The 21,770-nt window shown below is 48.4% G+C and overlaps 1 protein-coding gene across 2 annotated transcripts; it reads right to left on the bottom strand.

Moving 5' to 3' along the window:
- Positions 1-2,944: 2,944 nt before the first annotated feature.
- On the bottom strand, positions 2,945-21,467 carry LOC138723828 (neurotrypsin-like). Of its 2 annotated transcripts, none has more exons than XM_069863193.1 (16): positions 20,982-21,467; positions 19,552-19,773; positions 17,005-17,050; positions 15,398-15,634; positions 14,013-14,136; positions 13,119-13,294; positions 12,494-12,641; positions 11,517-11,695; positions 10,968-11,109; positions 9,719-9,921; positions 8,618-8,759; positions 8,149-8,354; positions 7,165-7,243; positions 6,807-6,929; positions 6,007-6,287; positions 2,945-4,323 (listed from the first exon to the last, which is right to left on the bottom strand). In XM_069863193.1, the coding sequence occupies exons 2-16, from the start codon at positions 19,621-19,623 to the stop codon at positions 4,013-4,015; spliced, it is 2,469 nt and encodes an 822-aa protein (XP_069719294.1). In that variant the 5' UTR covers positions 19,624-19,773; positions 20,982-21,467; the 3' UTR covers positions 2,945-4,012. The 2 variants fall into 2 exon arrangements, with proteins under 2 accessions (XP_069719294.1, XP_069719295.1); XM_069863194.1 differs by lacking the exon at positions 20,982-21,467 and adding an exon at positions 20,196-20,207.
- Positions 21,468-21,770: the final 303 nt, after the last annotated feature.

The following is a 21,770-nucleotide window of genomic DNA, read 5'->3' as shown; positions in this document are numbered from 1 at the left end:
CAGGCAGACAAAAGGCAAGCCAACCACTCTTACACCAGAAAGAGTAAATACCTGTGTTCCTAGTTCCTCAAGACACCTTTAAGAAACTGGTCTGTTGTTCTGTGCTACAAGTGTACAAGGATTACAAGGGCAATTGGCATCCTGTCCAGAGTAATGAACAGCTGCCTGATTAATTACAGAACTCATCAGAACTGTGTTCGGCTACAAGAAAGGGATAAATCTTTAATTCGGCTTCAGTTGGCTGAAGTCTGGACTGGTGTCAAGACAGGGCTGACAAGGGTACCAGTGCAGGTCAGGACAACACCAGCACTCGGTCAGCCTTTGTGGAGCACTCCCTCCAAGAGGGATACCTGAAGCAGTGAGAGCTGCTCTGTAGACCATTACCATATCCATGTGCCTACTGATGTTAATGCTCCCAGCCGGTCACAGTGACATAACCTTTCTCACACAACCAGTTTGTGCCGCACAGCTATGGGAGCATCCATGTGGCACAGTGCAGCCACCAGCAACAGTGACTGAGCTCTCAGCCCCTGGAAATAGTGTATGAGTATTAGCCTTATCCAGCGGAGTAATGTTTCAGCCCTGAAAGTATGTCAGCCAAGGCAGAGCTCTACACAGCCGTTCAGGTGCTCCCTACCCAGAGCTGTGCTGCACTCCCCAGCCGTACCTGTAGCCATCGCTCCGAGCTGAAGGGCTGCTGCGCCTACCTGAGATGGGAGGAATCAACCTTGGATTTTCACCCTGTTGTAGTGAGGCTGCCACCAAGAACACACTAGCTAGTTTAAAGCTCACTCCAGCATCCATACATCATACACATACGGGGCTGGCACCACTGACAGCATTGCCTGCTGGAGAAAATAATACTGAATGCAATCAGCAGATGGCACAGCCTCCCCTGGCAAACTGCAGTCTGTTCTGGTTAGCCAAGCTCAAAGAGCCAGCAGAAGGAGAAGCTGTGGAGAGCCAGTTAGCACGGTATCAGATACTGAGATGGTTTGGGGTGAAGAGAGACAGAAACCACCGTTTTAGAAAAGGGACTGTCTCTAGGGTAATGGACAACAGAGAGGATGAAGTCAGGCCTCTCGTTTCCTAACATAGCTGAGAGCGCAAGGACAGATGGGATTCAATGACAACAAAAGGCATTTAATTCAGCAGCTATAAAAAGAAATTACATGCTGTGGAGAATAGAATTATATGGGTTCTCATCACCAGAAAATATTGAGGCTGAGAGCTTAGCTGGATTAAATAAGAGATTAAACATTTATATGAAAGATCAAGGCTGATTACACTACACAGTTTTTTAAAAGTTAGGGATATAAACTCTCATGCTTAAGAAAAAGAAGAATCACAAAAGGATAGTGCATAGTGTTTATACGACACTCAGAGTACAGAGTACTTGTATTTCTGTTTTTAATAATAATAGTAGTAATGCAAATAACTAATTTCAATGGTCCAAGAACAAAACTGCCCAAAAGGCAAGGCTGTTAGAACTTGTTCAGTACAAATTCACATGTGGTGTCCTTTGAAATATCTGCTGCTGGCCAACACGAGGTACAAAACACAGTCCTAGGGTGGCTGGGTGCCACTCACCCAGCCAAGTAGTCTCAGAAAGCCAAAGCACGAGTTTGGTTTCGGCCACAGTCCCAGTTTAAACAGTAACGAGCAACAACGCTGCTCTGGTACAGTGCAGTGGCCTGGGGGCAGCTGAAGGCAAAAGCCAAACTGCTCCACGTTTCCCAGACAGGTACTGTTGCTCCCAGTGTGGAACTTGGCATTTAATCCCCCGCAGGATCAGAGATCTGTAACACAAATGCCCTCAGTCCTCCTGCCATTCCAGTTGTTGGCAGCTAAGGAGCGCTCTGCAGTGGCGCTGGGGACTCTGCCAGCTGCTGTAGGACAACACAGCCAGCGCAGAGCAGAGCACATGCTGCCCAAGGAGCAAGCCTAGCACTTCAAACCAGGTTAGCCGTACAAACTGCCCCTCAGACATTCAGCCCCTCAAGAAGAGGCGCGAACAGAGCTGTCTCAAAGGCCAGTTTGCAAGAGTTCTGACACACTGCATGTTTCCAGGATTCCTACAATTCTTTTTTTAAAATCAAGTTTCTATTGTGGCCCGTTACAGCACTGGCAGCCCATCTGTCCTGTAATCCCTGGGAAGGGTGAATCGAACTGTTCAGTTCAGCATTCACACAGTTCATACAAGACAAATTAAAGCTTGAGGCAGTCACTACTTACTGAATCCAAGGCAATTTCTAGGGCTGTCGCCACATGCCCTGTAACATGACATTGCTAATCCACAGGCTGTGCTCTTGCCTGGGCAATCCCTAGGTACTGAACACCCCTGTGCCCTGAGTGCAGACCTTCCAGACAGCAGCCACTGCCTGACCCAACAGAGCACAAGTGAACCCAAAATGTGCACATCTGCACAAGACATGTCCCGTTCTGCATCACCTCTCCGTGTTCGGGTCCTTGGTCATAAATCAGAGCTCACTGCTCCCTGCTCCCCATCAGACCTGCCTCTGGGTGTCCACACACAGCGAGAAGGCACAGGGTGCTGCACGACTCTTAATGCACTTGGCCCTTCTGTCTGTTTTTCTGCCTACTCAAGAACATTAACTTAACTTACAAAAATGATTAAGGCCTACAAGGAAACTGTTTGTTTGTTTGGATGAGAAGGAGGGAAGAAATTGAAGCATTCAACAAGCCCTGCTGTCTCTCAGTATTATTTCTGTCCAGGCTGAGAGCTACAGCTTGATGGCACCGCTCACGCACCCTCGAGTTAAGCCAGATCACTCCCACTGAGTGGAGTTAAAAGGGAAGCAGTGCAAAGGAGAGAGGAAGCTTAGCCCAGAGGCTGCAAGAAGAGGACACACTTTGGGACAGCAGGAAGCTGCTTTGCAGCACACTTACTGATTTACACCATTACTCACTCCTTGTGTTTGTTCTGGATCTACACCCCAGGGATATCCCCATGTTTTGTGGGGGAACTGTGAACACAGACGTGTTAAAGACTAACTGCATAAATAAAAGGCAGTTAATAACTATGGTGAAAAAGGTATCAGGAGAAAGTCTCTGCAGTGCTGTAAAATCGTGATTCAACAACTCAATGTTTGAGATTAACATTAAATTTGGATTTAAAGAAAAAATAACATGTCTATTCAGCCTTTTGAGGTCACATTTTTAAGTTCTTTGCAGTAATCACGAAGGCAAGAAAGCTACTATCTCTTAAAAATGAAGCTGTACTCTCATACCAACAACTGTTTCTAGGATATGCTGCTTTAAGGAAGAAAAAAACACCAAAACACAAAAGAACCGCTATACTGAGAAAGCAGCAATAAAACCACCGCACCTGGCAGATGGAAATGTGACACATTTCCAGGAAGGACAAGCATCTCTCAGCAGGGACCGACACTTTAAAGGGACCACATGGGAGCAGACCTGCTATTCAAAAGACAGAAGGTTCCTCCTAGAGGTATAACGGGGAAGGCAAAAAACCCAGCTGTTAGCCTGTTCCCCAGCTCAGGTCAAATCTTCTGATGCCTGGGATCGAGGAGAGCTGTTACGTAAAAGTATCTGACGATTTCCCCTATGCCAGAGCCTAGTGCCATCTTCCAAGCATCTCACCTCTCCTTGCAGCATTTTTCAAGGATGCAAACATAAAATGAAAAGTGGATAGATGTATAGGGGCAGGTCTCCCTCCACTTCCACCGTTTCTGTGTGCCAGGGCAAAGGAACAAGTGTGATTGCGCTACAGAACACAGGCAGTTAGAGCAGCAGACTTCTCATTCTAACCAGGGGACACCTGCTTTCTCTGCTCAGAGATTACAAGCTAAAGTGAAACCAAAGACTTTAAAGAATCAGCCATCACTGTTTTTCTCTCCCATCTATGTTGAAGTCTGTTCCCAGTGTTCAATGACAAACAAATCTCCCTCAGTCACAGGCCAGCAGCCGCAGCTGTCTGCTGCTGCAGGGCAAAGGGCCATACGTTGAAGTTCCTCGAGTGCAGACGTTTTCATTTTAGCTTGGTCACTCTCCTGATCCATGGTACATACTTGCTGACCTTTGTGTACACTCCAGGGGAATCCTTCCGACCACAGCCATAACCCCAGGAAGTGATCCCCAAGATGATCCAGCGTCCATTTGGCCTCTGACACATGAGTGGCCCTCCGCTGTCACCCTGGCAGCTGTCCACTCGCTTATCTTCAGAGAGGTTCCCAGCGCAAATCATGCGGTTAGTGAACTTCTGCCCGTAGCGGACCTCGCAGTCTTCCCGTGGGAGAAGGGGCACCACACCCTGCAGCAGGGTTCTCGAATAGGACTTCCCTGCAACAGAACAGACCAGCCACATCGATTCACGTACAGACAACAGCAGCAACCTCGAGCGATGGTGCTCCACACAAAAAGCAGGTGTTTGTACATTCAATGTCAAGGCTGTGGCACAGAAACAGGCTAGGCACGGCATTTCTGAACCATCAGAACTTCAGAGAACAGCACTGCCAAGCCAGACCACAAGAAAGAGCTACAGGATCAAAGAGGTGGGGAAGGGGTTGGAAAAAGAGGTTAGATCAAAGGATGAGTCTTACTCCTGTTTGTGCCAACAACCAACCTGAACCTTGTTCAATTTATTTCACCTCTCTGAGCCTCCATTTCCTCCTCTGTAAAACAAGGACAGTGCTTTCTCAAGAGAATAAATGCAGTAGTGTAGTGCTCAATCCATGGAGAAGTTTTGGAGGATGTTTCAGAGGCATCCAAATATTATTCAAAGGGAGCTCACTTCACCTTCGGCCACATTTCTTTCTGTTTGCTCAAATCTCTTTATTAGCCTAGACTTGCCCAGAACATGGGGTTCCTGCACTGTATCGAGTGTGGCCTTTCTCTGATCAAGGTTTGTGCCACGTTCACAAGGCAGCAGGTAACTGCAGCTCTCATTGGGAAAGCTGGGTTTGGAGCGTGGGAGGGATTCTAGTCGTTAAGTCCCAGCACAGCTTCAGGGAGATACGTGGCTAAGCTGCCCCTTGATCCCCTCCAGACACCCTGAAGTGACATGTGCATCCACCACAACTCACGCCAAAAATGAATTTATATTTGCAGTTAAACATTTGGAGCAGCAGATGGGAAAGGATGGGTAAATCCAAAATCAACAGACAAGCTCTTGGGCTTGTTTGCCTTTTGGCAGTGAGTCTTTCTAACATTTGGCTTTACTACAATCCCAGCAGCCCCAGAAAGGCCTCGTTGACTCAAGACCTGTACCACATCTCAGAGCCCCAGAGGGGAAAGGACTGGACTGCCAGTTGTAAAAGCTTTGTTAGAGTTCAAAGCTATCTCCAGACCTTGGTAACGCATGCATATCAAGCCCAGCATTATAAAACATCACCTTCAGAGTGTCAGGTGTTTAATAATTAAAACGTTCTAGAATATTCTCTGCTCCCTTTTACCTAGGAAGATCCACAGCAATGTGCTGTAAGAGGACAGGTACAGGCTGTCTTGAACCCAGTGCAGAAACCAGCCTCAAAGCCCGACTGTCCTTGCAGCAATATCCAGGGAGATCAAGCATGGTAGTCGGAGGGAGACTCCTTCCACCTCCAAGCACCCACTTTACTACAGTTTCATGAAGAAGGTAAGAGGTCATGGAAACGTGAGGACCTCCTGTAGGCTTTGTACACCAGCTCTGCACAGGCTGCTGCCTCAGTGGTCTGCTGTGAGCAAAGGGAAGAAAGAGAGGGCTCTGGCCAGATGGCAGCATTGCTGTCTCCCACAACTTCAGAAGGATGCTATGGCGAGAAAAGCTTTCACCATGGACAGGCTCAAGAAGCCTCAAAATCAGAAGAAAATACAATGGCACAAAAAAACGCCCTGCTGTTCTGCTCCTTGACACCGTGTGCTGGCACAGAGAATAGGAGCAGGAAGGACACAGCCTTGAGGTGTGCAGACATAAACTAACAGCCTGTGCAGGCTCCTTAACCCAGATTCCTCCCTATTTCTTGTTCCTCAAGTCCCATCACTCACCTGTGTCTCCCCAGCCCGAGATGATGCAAGCTTGCCTGTTGATGTTAGACACTTCTTTCCTGTCAGGCAGGCAGACGGGCAGAACATGGCGATTGAAAGAGAGACAATGCCCCTCTCTGCCCCGCATGCGGACCAGGGCAATATCATTGTCGTTGCTGCCGGCCCAGTAGTTCCTGTGGAGAATGATCTGCTCCACAGGCAGCTCCCTCTCAAACTCATCCTTCACGCCTGTGTGGTAGTCACCTACCCGCACCAGGTAGCGCCGCACATCAACACCAAACCTGGGGAAAAAGAGACTCAAAGTATTGATACTCTAAAAGAGAAACAGACTCACACAAGTCTCATTTGCCATGACACTGAACCACCTCCCACAAACTGGTGGAACAGTGCTGACTACAGGACTGCGGGGCTCTTTAGCCAGCTGCTGGCATCAATGGGTGCCCCATGCATAGGACTTTTTTCTACAAAAAGGACTACAACGGTTGCAAGGCCTGTGACATTGTGTTCAAAGTTCCTTAAAGCACTGAAGAATGGCAGATGCTGGTTCCCTTCAAGCTGTAAAGCCTCAAAGTTAAGAGGGCAGGTGTAAGCAGTGAAGGATAAAGCAAGCCTGCATTGAGTCATCCCTATAAGTGTGCCAAGATCACACACATCATAAGCCGATCACACACATCATAAGCCGAAGGTCTTGTTTTAGGAGCTTTGCTCAAGTGGCTCCACTGGGGTGGGCAGATAGCCTTGTATGAGGCTATCGTGTTTATCTTTGAGTATCCCTTGGGGCTCTCCACTCACAGACGTACCTTTTGAAGCAGTGGGCTGCAGTCACTACCCAGCAGCTGCTGATCAGTGTTGCTCCACAGAGCAGACGAGTATCTCGACGAAAACCCTTTAGCCGTAGTGAGGCCTGCCATGGCCAACCGCCTCTGCAGAAGGAACAGGGGATTAGCAGGCATCACACACAGAGGAGCTGTTTTGCTCTTTTCCCATCCACTCTGCCCCACCTGGGCTTGTCTGATGTGCATTCTTCCCCCTGATTCTGCTCAGGTTTAAAATCACCAGAGAAAACATGTGAATATATTTAGCATTTACCAGGCTACTTCCAGAGCCTGTAGGAAAGCTTGAACCAGCTCTGGCATTCCCAAGAATTTCAGGGAGTACCTGAGAGACTTGTTTCCTCCTATGATCCGTTTCTTGCGACGGTGAAGCAGGCGCATCCCGCACACAGCAGATTCTGGACCTGCATGGCAAAGTTAGAGCAGTTGGGTAGATATATCCACCTCAGGTATATAGAATTGCTATCACAGAGCCAAATACCATTCACCTTCCTTGAGGGCATCGATCTGCATGGTAGCTGACTGCATTGTGTTGTGCACATGGAATTCATAGAATCATAGAATCACTAGGTTGGAAGAGACCCATTGGATCATTGAGTCCAACCATTGCTATCAAATACTAAACCATGCTCCTCAGCACCTCGTCCACCCATCCCTTAAACACCTCCAGGGAAGGTGACTCAACCACCTCCCTGGGCAGCCTCTGCCACTGCCCAATGACCCTTTCCATGAAAAATTTTTTCCTAATGTTCAGCCTGAACCTCTCCTGGCGGAGCTTGAGGCCATTCCCTCTTGTCCTGTCCCCTGTCACCTGGGAGAAGAGGCCAGCACCCTCCTCTCCACAACCTCCTTTCAGGTAGTTGTAGAGAGCAATGAGGTCTCCTCTCCGCCTCCTCTTCTCTAGGATAAACAACCCCAGCTCTCTCAGCTGATTCCTCAGTTTTGGTGGAGGTGCCTACGTCCAGTATCTGCACTCTTATGCCAGGAAAGGGACCTCTGCCACTATTTCCTCAGTGCTCTAACCCCAAAGTTTGCTTATGGCTACAGCTCTAAGGAAGGGTACAGTGATGTGGCTGTGGGGAGTTCTGCCAGCTCAAAGGCTCCTGGGTGGAACAGCTCATTCTGGAGCACCCTGTGCTCCTAAGGACAGACAATGAAAACAAGGGAAAAGCAGGAGGTGTAGGACAGGACATGCTTATTTTGTAGGTGAAGTTTCAGCCAAAGAAGAGAAGGCCCACTGGGAAAAGCAGAAAATCATGCAAAGATATTGAAGTCCCAGATTTGTGCACAGAAGAAACCGGCACACCACCTGTTCTTCTGATGTCCTGGACCTTATCTTCCACATAGTCGCAGATCACACCGGCATCCTCACTGTGCCAGCAGCTGTGAATCGTGGTGTCAGGCCTGACACACTGCCCCAGGCTGTGCTCTGTGCCACTGCATTCCACGTTGTCCAGGTGGATGGGCCCATGGCCTTCACCAAAATAAGCCATTGCCCTGGCTTTTGCTGTACCGCTGCAATTAGAGAGAGGGTGACTAATGTGCAACAAGCAGGAGGCGGACAAACCTGAAGCTCCCAGCACATGTCAAGAGAAATAATGTTCATGTGTCACTCTGCACACAGGCAGTGGAACAGCGCTTGCTGAAGGCACTGCGAGGACAGGACCCTACTCCCTCAAGCATACACAGGTTTGCCAGAACTAAGAAATGAAACCCCACAAACAGATCTAGAGAGAAGCTGTTTGTATCTACAAGATGCGGGTACTGGAGCTCCTTACCTGAATCCCAGCTGCCTGCAAACTACTGTGGCATCTCTGTCTGTCCAGTTGTCACCACAGACGCTGCCCCATAGCCCGTTCAGGAATACCTCCACCCGTCCCTCCTTGGTGCTTTCTCCATCCACCAGCCGCACAGGAGGCCCTGCAGCAGAGAACACGTGGGTCACTGCAAACAGAGATACCAGAGAGTGTGAGGTGCCCAGAACTTGGACTCTGTAGGAAAGGACGAATCCCAGTGAGCTTCAAAGAGCCTTTCTATACAAAGACTTTGACCCTCATTTCAACTCTGTGCTGAATCAGAAAACCACATGCATATTGATTTATTTAATACATACTGGAAATCATTAGGGGACCATATTCTGAAAGCTGAGTAAAGAGGAGAACATGAACAGACAGGAAGTTATTAACTCTGAGCCAAGAGTGGACAAGCTTCAACATGCCTTGGAAATCAACCCTTTAAATTATAAAACTATTACGTTATTCCAGGCAAAAGAAGAATTCTACATCCAGGAAAAACAACAGAAGTTGGATGCTATTTCAATAAAAAATGTCTGACAAACAGGAAAATCTCCTGTAGTAGGGAACGGTGAGGGTATAAAGCCTCAAATAAATAAGAAAGTCATGCTAACTTGAAAGACATTCACAATTTTAACTAGAAGAGTGCCTTCCACACACAAGAGTGCCAATTTCCACTCAACAGCCCTTTGCATCTGAAGTCCTCCTGTCTTGGCAAGGTGTGACACCAATGTAACCAAAGGGTTTCCTAGAGGGTCCAGTTAAAGTGGTCCTGCGTTCCCGCAGATGTGAGGCCAAGGTGTCATCAGCAAGCAACGGCACAACAAGGCAGCCACTGTCCCTCAGCCCCTCAGGTTTGTTTTAGAGGCTGCCCACCAATCCCCTCCAGTTTCAGATTCTGTGCAGGTCTGGCCATGGGTCCGGTGGAGCCACAGCTCTGTGGCTGTGTCCCAGGACAGCCAGGGCTCCTTCCTAGCAGTCCTCCTCGAAGGACAGGGAAAACTCCCACATCTGCCAGGGCTCCCAAAGGAACAGACCAGCAGGTGACACTTCCCCACTGTCCAAAGCAAGAGGCAAGGCAGTTACCCAGGCTGCCATCCATGACCACGTTGCTCTCAGGGGAACAGCGGACACCCACATCCTCCACGTGCGAGCAGTCGTGCTGCCCCCAGTTGCTGTGGGGACAGTCCAGGAGGGACAGCTCTGTCCCCAGACAAGCCACATCATCCAGTAGGATAAAGCCTTGGCCAGCAGTATAGTCACCTTCAGAGGCCAGGGCGGCAGGACCACTAGAGGAAGGAAACAGAACAAAACAGCAGGTTCATTAAAACTCATTAATCCCACAGAGAGACCCAAGCTTGGGCCCAAAGGGAGACTGCCCTGCAGAGCCCAGCTGTGCCATCAGTGGCCTCCTGACCTAAACCACTCGGTGACAGGCAGGAGGGCAGCCAAGCAGCTTGCACATCTCACCAGCCTCTGTTCCCAGGGAGGGCCGCTCCGACCAGTCCATTTCTAGTGACTGGTCAGAGGCACAGAGGAGCACAGAGGGCCAGCTACACCCAGAGCCTGGTACAGATATCAGGTACATCAGTCTGGGGAGGGGCTAGCAGAGGAGGCACCAAAACCACCAACATTTAATTCATTCTACTTCCTTGTATTGGAAGCAGCTACCTGGAACTGAAATGCAGAAAACTGCCAACTTTTAGGCACTACAAGAGATAGCAAACACAGTTAAAGCTGAACTCAAAGGGGAGACTAAGTTTAGTCTTTTTTTCAATCCATGAAGTTGAGATTTTACAAGGGTACTCTAATCATACTAAAAAGAAGTCACAAAAAAACCTTTGCTGGCTCCAAGACCAGAATATCCTAATTTTAAGTCTTCCCCAAAACCATACCTGGAAGGACTTAAGTTCAGCAATAAGCTGAAAGAAAAGCATTACGAAAATCCCCAAGATTCCTTTTTTTTGCGCTGATGATCTTTGTTCAACTGCTGAGGCAGGTGATGTGTTCGGCTGACAGAGCAGAGGGGATAGCGGTGCAAGGTTAAGGAGCACTGAGAGAACTTCCTGCCTTTGGTGAGGGGCTCATAAGGACAGTACCAAGCCTGTTACCTGCTGTGAAAACAGCTGGGGCAGGAGATAATAAAGATGTGGATTTTCCTGGGAAAGGATGTGGATACCTATTGATCTTTTCTGAATAAAGTTGTATAATGGTAATAACTCTTCTAACAAAGACAGCATCAAATGATTAAGGTCCAGCCTAGCCCAGTGAAGGGGGACAGAATCTAATCCCTGGAATTAGGAAACACAGACACTGTACACACTCTCAGTCCTACCTGAAGCCCAGCTGCCTGCAGACCACCTGGGCATTGAGGTCCGTCCAGCCATCGTCACATACTGTGCCCCAGTCTCCGTTGTAATAAACCTCTACCCTGCCTTCGCGGGGGCTGCGGCCACCAGCCAGTCTGACAGAGCCCTCTGCAAGGGGAGGGAGATCAGCACTCAGTGGAGGAGAAGAGAAACAGCTCATGCCCCACTGCTGCAGTCTCTGTACAGTTCATGAATGAAAGAAACCAAAGACAGAGACATCTCTAGGTAGTCGTAAAATACACTTCAGTTGCCGCCAGTGCAGCCCATCTGTCGGGGGAGGATCCATCTCAGCCATTCTATACCATCTATGGAAAGCTGTGGGAACACCACCAAGCCTGGATCTGATTCATTCCCACCTGCTGTTCACTCTCTGGGTGCACGTCTGACATCCTCTGTGGGAACCACACACAGAAGCCCCACAGGATCCTGAAGCAGTGTTCTATCTGCTGAGCACGCTGTGTGATGTGAGATGGAGACCCGCTGCATGCAACTGGCACCGAGCTGCAGATCCGTACCTGTGAAAGGGTCGCAGGAGACCCCGGCATCTTCAATGTGGTCGCAGTTCTGCTGTCCCCAGTCACTCTTCTTGCACTGGTCAAGCGAGAGTTCGTTGCCTGAACACTCCACTTCATCCAGCAGGATTGGGCCAGATCCCTGCCCAAAGTGAGCCCACGACAAGGCTTTTGGGTTCCCACTGCAGATGGCACAGACACATGCTCAGTAAGGAAGGTCACAGCCTTGTGCCCTCAGTCTGCCATGCACAGGCAGCATAGAGACTCTGATGATTTCTGACACAGTAGTGTTGCCCTCTGTTAACCAAAATCCCTTACTGGAAACGTTCGTAACACAATCTTCCAAGAGTACAAAAATGTGCCTACAACATGAGCAGTTCAGACATCTGGGAGGTCCCCAAGACAACGATGTTCAATATCAGTGACAGGCAAAACTCCCAAAATCTGAGGATCTCACACCTGAATCATCACTGTAAGCATCTCTGTGGTGGTGTGATTTTCAAGCTCGCTCAATACACAGCAGCTCCCACGTGAAGCGTGGAATGGCACATAGGAGAATGAGGTGTGCTCCCTTGCTTTGCTGACTGAAGGGGATAAGGGCTGGCAGTGAAACTGGAGGTGTTTGAACTTAACCAAGTAAACAACTGCAGTTCACACATGGAAATCACTGTGATAAGTTACCACTGAGGCCAAGAAGATTTGCATTAGGACGTGTGTGCAAAAATAATGAACAGGGATAAACACAAACAAACCTCAGCTGGAGATGCACCAACTCTTTCTCACAGCATAAACCCACAAGACTGACAGGGATTTAGTTCAAAATCCCTTTATGGGATGATCGCTCCAGAATTATCTTCCTGGGGTTTATGTGCGGCTCCTATATAAAGGGCTGGTGCTATAATGACAGGACGTGCTCTCACGTTCTTCATCATGCCTAACTCCGCTACCACTTCATGAAATTACCTGAGCACGGAAATTACCTGAGTCCCAGCTGCCTACAAACTACTTCAGCGTCCCGGTCATCCCACTGGTCGTCACAGATGGTGCCCCACTTGCCATTGTGGTACACCTCCACTCGCCCTTCAAAGCTCTCCTTTCCCTCGACCAAACGCAGCGGGGCTCCTACACCTGTGCTTCGAGAAAGGGAAAGAGAGCACAACAGAGCAAGACAGAGACAAAGCCCATCCAGCAGTTCTTGGGATGCTCCCAACCCACTCCACCACATCTTCCCCTCTAAGCCCCCCAGCAGCACTGGTGATTTCACTCCACGGTACAGGTTGCTGCTGGTCCAGGGATGGCTCTGTGGCTGCTACAAAAACTAGGACTTTGCTGCATGCAGACAGAAACCTGGTTTGCTAAAAAGGGAATGTAGTCATAAGCAACAGCCATCTTTCAGTGACAGTAGAAGTATGCCCACTCTGAGGATTATGGGATTGGGAAAAGACAGATAATTTTCCACGGGAAGTAAGATAACCACCTGAACTGCATATGCAAGTAGAATATGCTCCAATGATTTGCTCTCCGCAGCTTCACAACCTTAGACTTTACATCTTAGCAGCAGCACTGATGCAAGAAACAGGGAGCAAACCTCCCCTGAAAATATACCTTCTGGAGGGACACACGTTACCGTGGCGCTCCCCTGGCTACACACACCAGACACCGCTTCCCGATAGCCACACTGCAGCAGGGCTGTCTCATCCCCATGGCAGTTTGCTGACTGCAGGTGCAGGGGAAGAGGCCACAGTCGGGGATGGTGCTTCTTCCCAGCTGTGCCGATCTCACTGGTACAGAGAAAGCAAGAGAGCAATGATAGCACTGCTTGATTTACAAGTTCCCCTCAGTTCTTCTGACTCTGTAGCCCAGCTGCAGCACTTCACTTCTCAGTGAGCTCAGCTGACTGGAAGTGCATGAAGGGGTGGCTATTTACAGCCTAATAGGAGAGCACAAGCAAGCAGAAAGCAATTCCCACCATCCAACCCATTTCATCTTCCCACTTACAGAAGAGGAGGTGATCTTGTTAGAAATGGCACCCCCATTGGAGAGTGATGCACAAACCATCAACAGATTCAAACATCCAAACACCGCAATCATCTTCTTCCTTCCTTGTGGTCCTTATCTCCTTGCTATGTGGAATTTTGAAGGTCCAAATCCCAGATTCCCAAAGAAGGTTCACACTCACAAAACTCCTACTAGATCACTATGGTAGCTCCAGCTGGCAATACTAAACTGGGGATACAATCTCACAGCGCACCAATCAAGGCCTTGGAGCACCAAGCAGGAACTGCTACTTTACAAAGTTCTTGCAAATGCTGACTGGGGTTGGGCGAAGCCACATGAAAAAAACAGTAGGAAAGGACCCCGGTAAGTGGGCAATGAGACCACACAGAAAACCCCTCTCCCGCAGTCTGCACACTACGCCAGAGGGACGGTAACCACAGAGACGGTTCTTTCAAAGCCCATGTGAGCACATAACTCCTGCAAGTAGACTGAGGTTCCCACCTGAGACCTAGCTGCCTGCAGACAACACTGGCGTCCCAGTCAGTCCAGTGGTCAGCACAGATGGTGCCCCAGAGTCCACTGAAGTACAGCTCCACACTGTTATCCACAGCCAACCGCACCACACCTTCCAAAGGGAAAAACAAAGAAAGAAAAGCTGCTATTTTCTAATGGAGGTTTCAGATCAGCAAGCCTTGAACTTGAACTGCACTTGGCTTTTCTCATCCCTGTTCTGCTGGTGCTGTCACTGGAGACACTCGGGACATGGCACCCTCCCAGCAACGGCTGTGTAGGAGGATGGCTGGTGCTAAGTCTTTTTCAAAGCTATGGTAATACTGGCAGGAACTTTGGCTTCTGCCACAGCTTCTGGATTCTCCTTCTGTGAAATCAAGATGATTTTACATGCCATTGAAAAGGTATATGGAACTGGCAGGCTTTCCGATTCCTTCTGACATTCCACTGCTCTGGTTTCCATTGATCACCCCACCTATGAGAGTCACTGTTGCCACAGCTGGAAGTTCAGTAACAGTAGGTGAATATGTTTCAATTTCTCTAAAAAAAAAGCAAGTGCCTACCCCTGTTTAGAGGGCATATCCCCTCCCTTGGTTATGTGCTGGGAAAAGGCTAGACCTGTCTGTAGTACCTCAACGTGGGCACACAGCACAGTGCACTGTGTGTGTCCTTCAGTTTCACGAAGCCATCTTTGAAAGCGCTTCCACGGGCACAGCAAAGGACTTCATTATTTCATTTATTAAACTGGCACTTCAACTCTTCTTCAAAATGTGGGAAAAGCAAGGAAGGCCAGAAAACAGCAGGACAAAAAGAAATTTTTCAAGAATGTTGTGCTGGCACCAGTGTTCTGAGAGTTGAGCTCCCTTGCACACCTCAGAGTAAGCAGCAGCCTTGTATCAGCACTGCGAGGAATCTTGAAGCAAGCCTGTGACCTACCTTGCCACAGAATATTTACAAACCCAGCCACAGAAGAATTCTTGTTATGTTTGAGCTGCTACACTTGCATGAGGAGAGCTCTGATATGGACACTTAAGGAGCAGGAGTGGGTTGTTTTCCACATAACTTAAACTGTTTTCGAAGTGGCATAAGTTAACAGTACCAAAAAAAAGGAAGTCTCCCTGTTTGACAATAAAACCATCTATATAAGTCATTATGGCTATGGCAGCTTAAATCCACCCCCTGCTATATGCAGACATTCTTCTCCCACACAGGCTAGCCTCTAGGCTGAATTATTTCCGCAATTTGGGACAGTTATTGTACTGTGCTTCTTTCACAGGGTGCCCAACCTGCTGCTTACAGTCTATGCAACACGTTTCTGCCTCAGCCCCCTGAGACAGCACAGCCCAGGCACTGGCAGGGACACGCAGCGCCCTTACCTTGGTTACAGTCACAGTTCGCCCAGCCTATGGCCCCCGATGCAAGCCGGTAGAAGCACCAGGGTGTTGTTCCCCCGTCCGGGTTCCTGCAGTGGTTGTGATCCCCCAGGCCGCGGTCCGGGTACTGCTGGATGTAGTCGGGGAACTCAGCCCAGCTGAGGCACTCAGCCCCTGCCTCGGTGACTGCCAGCGAGCCATTGTAGTACCCAAGAGGTCCCACACTGCACACGCTGGATGCTGGGACAGCAAGGGAACTGTTAGCACCACGTAAGGCATCACACACTGTGGCTCAGACAATGTGGGAGATACCAGCTGATCCCCTGGAACATCTCTGGTGTCTGCAGTCTCAATTGCCACTTGCCCAATTTTAATCCTATTGCTTTTCAAGACAGCCGCTCAAAGAATGTTTATTTGCACTATCTAAAGTACAAATTGATCTGAAAGTCATGAACTTCCCAGGCAGACCTTTGAAATGTGTTCACTCTCAGCCTAAACATGGACAATTTGAACCAGTTCCCTTTACCATTTATTCCAGTAGATGTATTACCTTACCCTGGAGCAGCACTTGAGCCTGGCACAAGCTCCTCCACTTCCTTTCGCACCTGAATGAGACACTTTTAAATTTGATCCTAAGCTCTGTAGAAGATAATTGCCTTTCTGAATTGATTGAAATTAAGATGAGTTTAAAAGTAGCTATCATTTCATTCAATAAAGCAGAAAGGTGGGAAATGACAGGGTACTTCACTGTACGTTTGTCCCACATTAGCACAGCACCCAGCTTATGTGAACTTGGCCAACATGTAAGACAGGAAAGGGAACCTATTCTGGGAGAAGTGCAGGTACCCATGTTCCAGGCCAGTGCCTGTGTGAAATATCTCATGCAAAGAAACCCCGACAATTAATATAATACAGTCTTTAACAAAAGAAGAAATCTCTCCATTCATGACCCTGAGATAAGAAAGAAACCAGATTATGTGTGAGAGTTTCCTTTTCAGAGTGCATGACATGGGAAAAGCAGACTTAGAAATGGATAATAGTTACAGGTCTACTCATGGAATAGTAGAAATATATAGAAAGCCCATGTTTTCAGAAAACCCTTCTGCCGCAAAGGCACACAAGGCAAACAGCAAGGGGTGCAAAAAGCTTTGCCTCGTGCCATTTGCCTTCCAGCCCAGATGGGGTCAGTGAGAACTGAAAGGTAATTGCAAGGGGAAAAAGTGAGAAGCAGGCACAGGTGGGTGTCTGAAAAACACACTGCACTTTGCATCCACTGGCACCCTTGGTGCGGGGCACATCGGAATTCAGTCGGTATTAGAGCAGAGGAAAGGTGAGTGTGCAAAAAAGACTGAGGCAGAGAAAGAGGTGAAAGGAAAAGAACACGCAGAAGGGATACAGAACTGCAAGAGTATCAGACATGAAGGAAAGAAAGCAGTCTGGCCACTTTGGGGGAGGAGATAAAGAAGCATTGAAGCAGGAGAAAAGGTTAAGAAGTGATGGAAAGAAAGGAGCAATGCCAGGTAGCAGTGGCTCATGATACCTACAGTTTCAGATCACCACTGCGGGAAAGAATGTGCCCGATGACTGAATTAATACTGTCTTGTTCTTACCTGCACTCTGCAAGTGGTTATGGTTGGGCTGGGATCCCAGGAAAGCCTGGGAAAAGAAACAGCAAAAGCAGAGAGATGATTATCCAATGAAATAAACATGGGCATGTCCTAAAAGCAACTTGGCCTTTTGCTACTGCAGGCAAACACGCCCCAGTAACCAGCCTCTTCCCGCTCTCCCCATTGCTCCCTTGCAAATCCAATCACAGCTCTGCCCACTAACAACAAAATGACTAATTACTGGCCTGCAGAGATTTACCCTTCATTTAAGCACTACATTGCAGGGCTCTGCTTGTTCTTTTCCAGTAGAATTTGAAGCCTGAGATGCCTATGGAAAGAGAAGCTAGAAGAAATTGTTGGTACCGATGAGAAAAACAATGAATAAGCACTCATCCTCTCTCTGCCTTGTCCTATAAACATCTATGGCCTCAGCAACAGAGATGTATCTATGTGATGGGATGGTGCCCCCAGGGATCCCTGTTAAAATAGTGATAAACATCCATGTATAAAGTGGGAAACACCTAAAGAAGAAAATCCAACAAGGCTTTTTGAGAATTTTGTTTTTAATGCATGAGAATACGATATGGCCTATGGTGTTATCCAAAGGGATTAAGTAGCTAAGGGAAAAAATAAGAAACAAAACCCTCAAAATTCCAGCCTGCTGTCCAGGCCCAAAGCCACATCTCCTCTTATGAGCAGTGTTTGTGATGGTTATAACTTGGCTGCCGGCTGAGAGACAGGGGTCTCTGCTCAACACCATTTCATGGCATGCAGGCAGGTGCAAGATCTTCACAGACTCAAAGTGAGAAGAACAAACTGTGCGTGTTTCTGCTAGCTCCATGCAGTTCAATTAATTTTTAAATACTTCCTAATGAACATTTTCAATGCTTTTATATGAACAAGGAATTCTAATTCACAAAGCAGAAGTGCATGCATAAGGAATGTGAGCTCTTGGAAATGTTTCTGTGTTTCTTTAAAATACAGTCATTTTAGAATCATAGAATCGTGGAATGGTTTGGGCTGGAAGGGACCTCAAAGCCCATCCAGCTCCACACCCTGCCATGAGCACCCTGCCATGAGTACCCTGATTCCACTGGATCAGCGTACTCAAGGCCCCATCCAACCTGGGCTTGAACACCTCCAGGGTTGGGGCAGCCACAGCTGCTCCAGGCAACCCGTGCCAACACCTCCCCACGCTTACCATGAAACATTTTTTCCAAATGTCTAATCTAAATTTAAATCCATTCCCCCTCGTCCTATCCCTGCACTCCCTGATAAAGAGACCCTCCCCAGCTTTCCTGGAAGCCCTTCCAGTACTGGAAGCTACTCTAAAGTGTCCCTGGAGTCTTCTCTTCTCCAGGTTGAGCAACCCCAACTCTCTCAGCCTGTCCTCATAGCAGAGGTGCTACCGCCCTCAGATCATCTTTTGCTTTTCTCAGCTTCACCTCTCCCTGGAAAAGGAGAAGAGTAAAATTTGGAATTAAATCAACTCCACCTCTGGAGCAAGCAGAGATAGTTTCCACAGGGACCTGACCAGAATAACACCTGCTCAAGGCAGACGTCATTTTCAAATCAAGATTATGAAGACGGTCCAGCAGGCGTTGACAACCACAGCCAAGCTCCAGCATCACCCTCTAGGAGTCAGAATGTGACACTGCACATTGAAGAGGAATTTCTTATGTGGTTCAGAAATAGCAGCTCAGATCTCAGGAGCATATGCACTAAGTGATGCACAGATAAACAGCATTTAGGTGAAAAAACCTTTTCAGCCAAAAAACCATCTGTCTGCATGCCAACATAACAATCTGTGAACCAACAATGCTGAAGGACTTACCTGAGAATGCCAAAGCTCTTTGCAAAGAGAGGAAAGTAAGGTAAGCTACACTTTTGTCACTGCAACAGACGGGACTGAGCCATAACCCAGGTTCCCTGTCTCCTAGCTGTTAACAAGCACCTGCATGCACAGGTAAGCCTGCAGGTGATAGAGGGATGGGTCAGACTAATAACAGCCTGTACATGAAAGCCTGAACCTGCTGCTCTTGGAGATGGACCACAAGCAAAAGGACTGCAGTCCAAGTAATATGCTTCCCTTCTTAAGGAAGATTAGTTGCTGTCAGTTCCCACAGCAGCTTCCAGAATCCCCCAACACTGACCATCGGCACCACCAAATTCTAGTGCAAACAGCCTGTGATGCAGACACTGCCCCAGGTCCGTGTGGCTGTAAATTGCCCCTCTGCAACAGCAATAGGGGTCTCAGTCAATTGGCAAAGAATAGAAACAAAGGATCTCTCCTGCCAGGGTCACTGCAGTGCTGGGGAAATATAGGAAACCTGAGCCAAAGCATCTGCAAGTGATTGTGCATCCTGCTTTGTTTCCTTTTCTGAATTTCATATGCACAATGAAATAAATCCCTCCCCAAGCCCCCAGCCCTTCCCAGAGACCACAGCTGCCTGGATGCTTCAGAAAACATATTCAAGTAATAACAAGATTACTCACTTAAAAGAGCCATGTGACTTATTACAAGCAGATAAAAGAATAACCGTTTCTTACCTCCACGCATGTGAGACAGGATAACAGACTGGAGAGTTCTACCAGGAACCCAAGGACCTTGGGGATCTCCATCCCTCCTGTGGTGACTGGGCAGAAGCTGCTCCTTCAGGCATCACATCCTCACTCAGCAGCTTCCTCCTCACCAGGCTCCGCAGCCGGCATTCCCTGGGAGCAGTGCACTAGGCGCTCCGCACCGCAGGGAGCAGGATGCCGCTTCCATCGCTGTGCAGGGAAAGGGATGTCAGGGCAGGGATTAAAGTTCCCAGCAGCACCTCAGAAATTCACTTTCCCCTGCTTCTCCTCCTTCATTCTTCTCTTCAGTAAGGGGAAAACGAAGGGAGAGAAATGACGAAGGAGATCATGCCCAGGAGATCATGCCCAGGATTTCGCTGGTATTCTTGAACGGGCGGTGGCCACCACAGGCAGGCGGGGCACAGCCTCAGCCCCTTCTCCCCAGCCCTGGGCAACGCTGCTCCCCAGGGCAGATCCCCTCCTCTCTGCCCCTGCCCACCCCTTCCCGCAGCTGCCTCTTCTCTTTCCCCTCCAGTGATGCCTCCATCCCTCTCTGTACAGCGATTGCAATTCCCCCTTCTGCAGCAGCCTCTCCCCGAGGCACAACAGCCACAGCTGGAGCTGTATCCTACCACAAAACCTGCGGCCACAGAGCTGGAGGAGACAGCTCGCGTACCTGTGTTCGCCAGAGATTAGACTTCTTGGAAGGTACCTGGACTTTATCCCCTGCCACTGCCTCCTCGATTGGCTGCTGGAGCTTCCTGAGGTCAAACACTCCTCAGATCTGAACCTAGAAAACTTCACGTTAAGCAGCTTCCAGATCTCCTCGTGGAAAACCCACAGGTGGCACAGCCCTCTCCAGAGCGCATTCCTAATTTTCAGCCCTGCATCTTGCAATCACGGGTAGTAACTCCAAAGATCTTGTCCATCAAACGTCTCCCCGACCTTGGGCTGTGAAGTTACCTCCACTGGATTGGCTGGGATGCTTTCCAGAGGGTTGATCATTATTGTATTGCTATGAAAAATCCCATGGGGGGTTTTAGTGTTTTCAGCTTCCTGCTCCTTCACATGAATTAGGGGTAGAGGCTATGCCAAAAGTTTTACACATTACTAAATCTCAGAAAGTCCATTTGAAGCCATTTGATCTGGGAAATTGTTTTTACACATTCCCTGTGCCGCTCCTCGCATCATTCCTGTGGGAATTTCCTATATATTCTGATTTTGGAGGGATTAACTTCTCTTCTGCAGCATGAAACATGAAGGTCACCTTAAGAAACGAGCTCACTCCTGGCCAAGTCTGCTAAGCAGTATTTCCAAAGACACCTTCAGCATAGAAACAAGGAATGGGCTGGTAAAAACCCACTGGCTTGACAAAAAGCTTGTTTTTTTTCTTCCCACGCTTATTGCCCATTACTCACTTCACATGACAGCTTTGTGTTGCCTCATCCTCAGTCACTCATCAAAGACAAGGAAATTCCATTACACTCTGGATGCTGAGAGGTGGGAGGGAGCCCTTTCTAGAGTGGATTTGTAGCACAGTGCATGCTGGACACAGTGGAGTTGGCCAAGAATTACACACAATTAATTAGGAGCAAATCTCCTCTATCCTCCTATAGAGGGAAGCAGATCATCAGGGCAACAGGGGATGGAAACAGCTTAGATGCCACAGTATGCTGTAACCCTCGGGCAGCACTGGCAAAGAGGAACCAACCAAAACAAAAATATGGGGATGTGTTGGCATTCAGAACCACTTGTTCCAGCAAAGACCCAAGGAAAGGATTTTCTGGAGACAGGAACAGAAAATCTACCAGCATTCAGAGAAATCTGCTCCTTTGTCAGGAGCACAGAGGTTGTTGATGCCCCATCAGATCTCCCCTAAGTTGCTCACCTATTCTGCCCTTTATACCTGGAGAGAAACAGGGGCTCCCAGCCTCTGACACAACCTAATGGGGCTTAAACCTCTAGAAAACATCTGTACTGGATCTCTCTCACAGTAGCTTGTCACTTGCTCCCCTCCCAAGGCAAGGTTTTCCTGGATAAAGTGATTCCCCAGACAAAGTGGCTTCAAAGGACAGACTGGTGCACCAAAAGCAACAGAATTCCAAGTCTGGTGCTCAGTTTCTGGAGAAATGACAAACTATGCAAAGATAGAGTGAGTTTTGCAGTTACAGCCTCTGTCATGGGTCCTCTTCTGGAACTATTTCCTT

This window comes from Phaenicophaeus curvirostris, chromosome 9 (assembly GCF_032191515.1).
Source record: "Phaenicophaeus curvirostris isolate KB17595 chromosome 9, BPBGC_Pcur_1.0, whole genome shotgun sequence".
Taxonomy (NCBI): Eukaryota; Metazoa; Chordata; class Aves; order Cuculiformes; family Cuculidae; genus Phaenicophaeus; species Phaenicophaeus curvirostris.
Note: the sequence above shows the minus strand (reverse complement) of the source record. Positions and strands in the feature narration are given on the sequence as shown.

Bases quoted from the DNA above. Each gene is read 5' to 3' on its own strand.
- LOC138723828 (XM_069863193.1), bottom strand. From the start codon at position 19,623: ATGGAGATCCCCAAGGTCCTTGGGTTCCTGGTAGAACTCTCCAGTCTG. The intron at 12,642-13,118 runs GTATATTTTCAG...CTCGAAGCACAG, and splicing joins AACGTGTGTCCCTCCAGAAG to GTGTAGGAGCCCCGCTGCGT. The intron at 6,288-6,806 runs GTACGTCTGTGA...CTTTTTCCCCAG, and splicing joins GCAGCCCACTGCTTCAAAAG to GTTTGGTGTTGATGTGCGGC.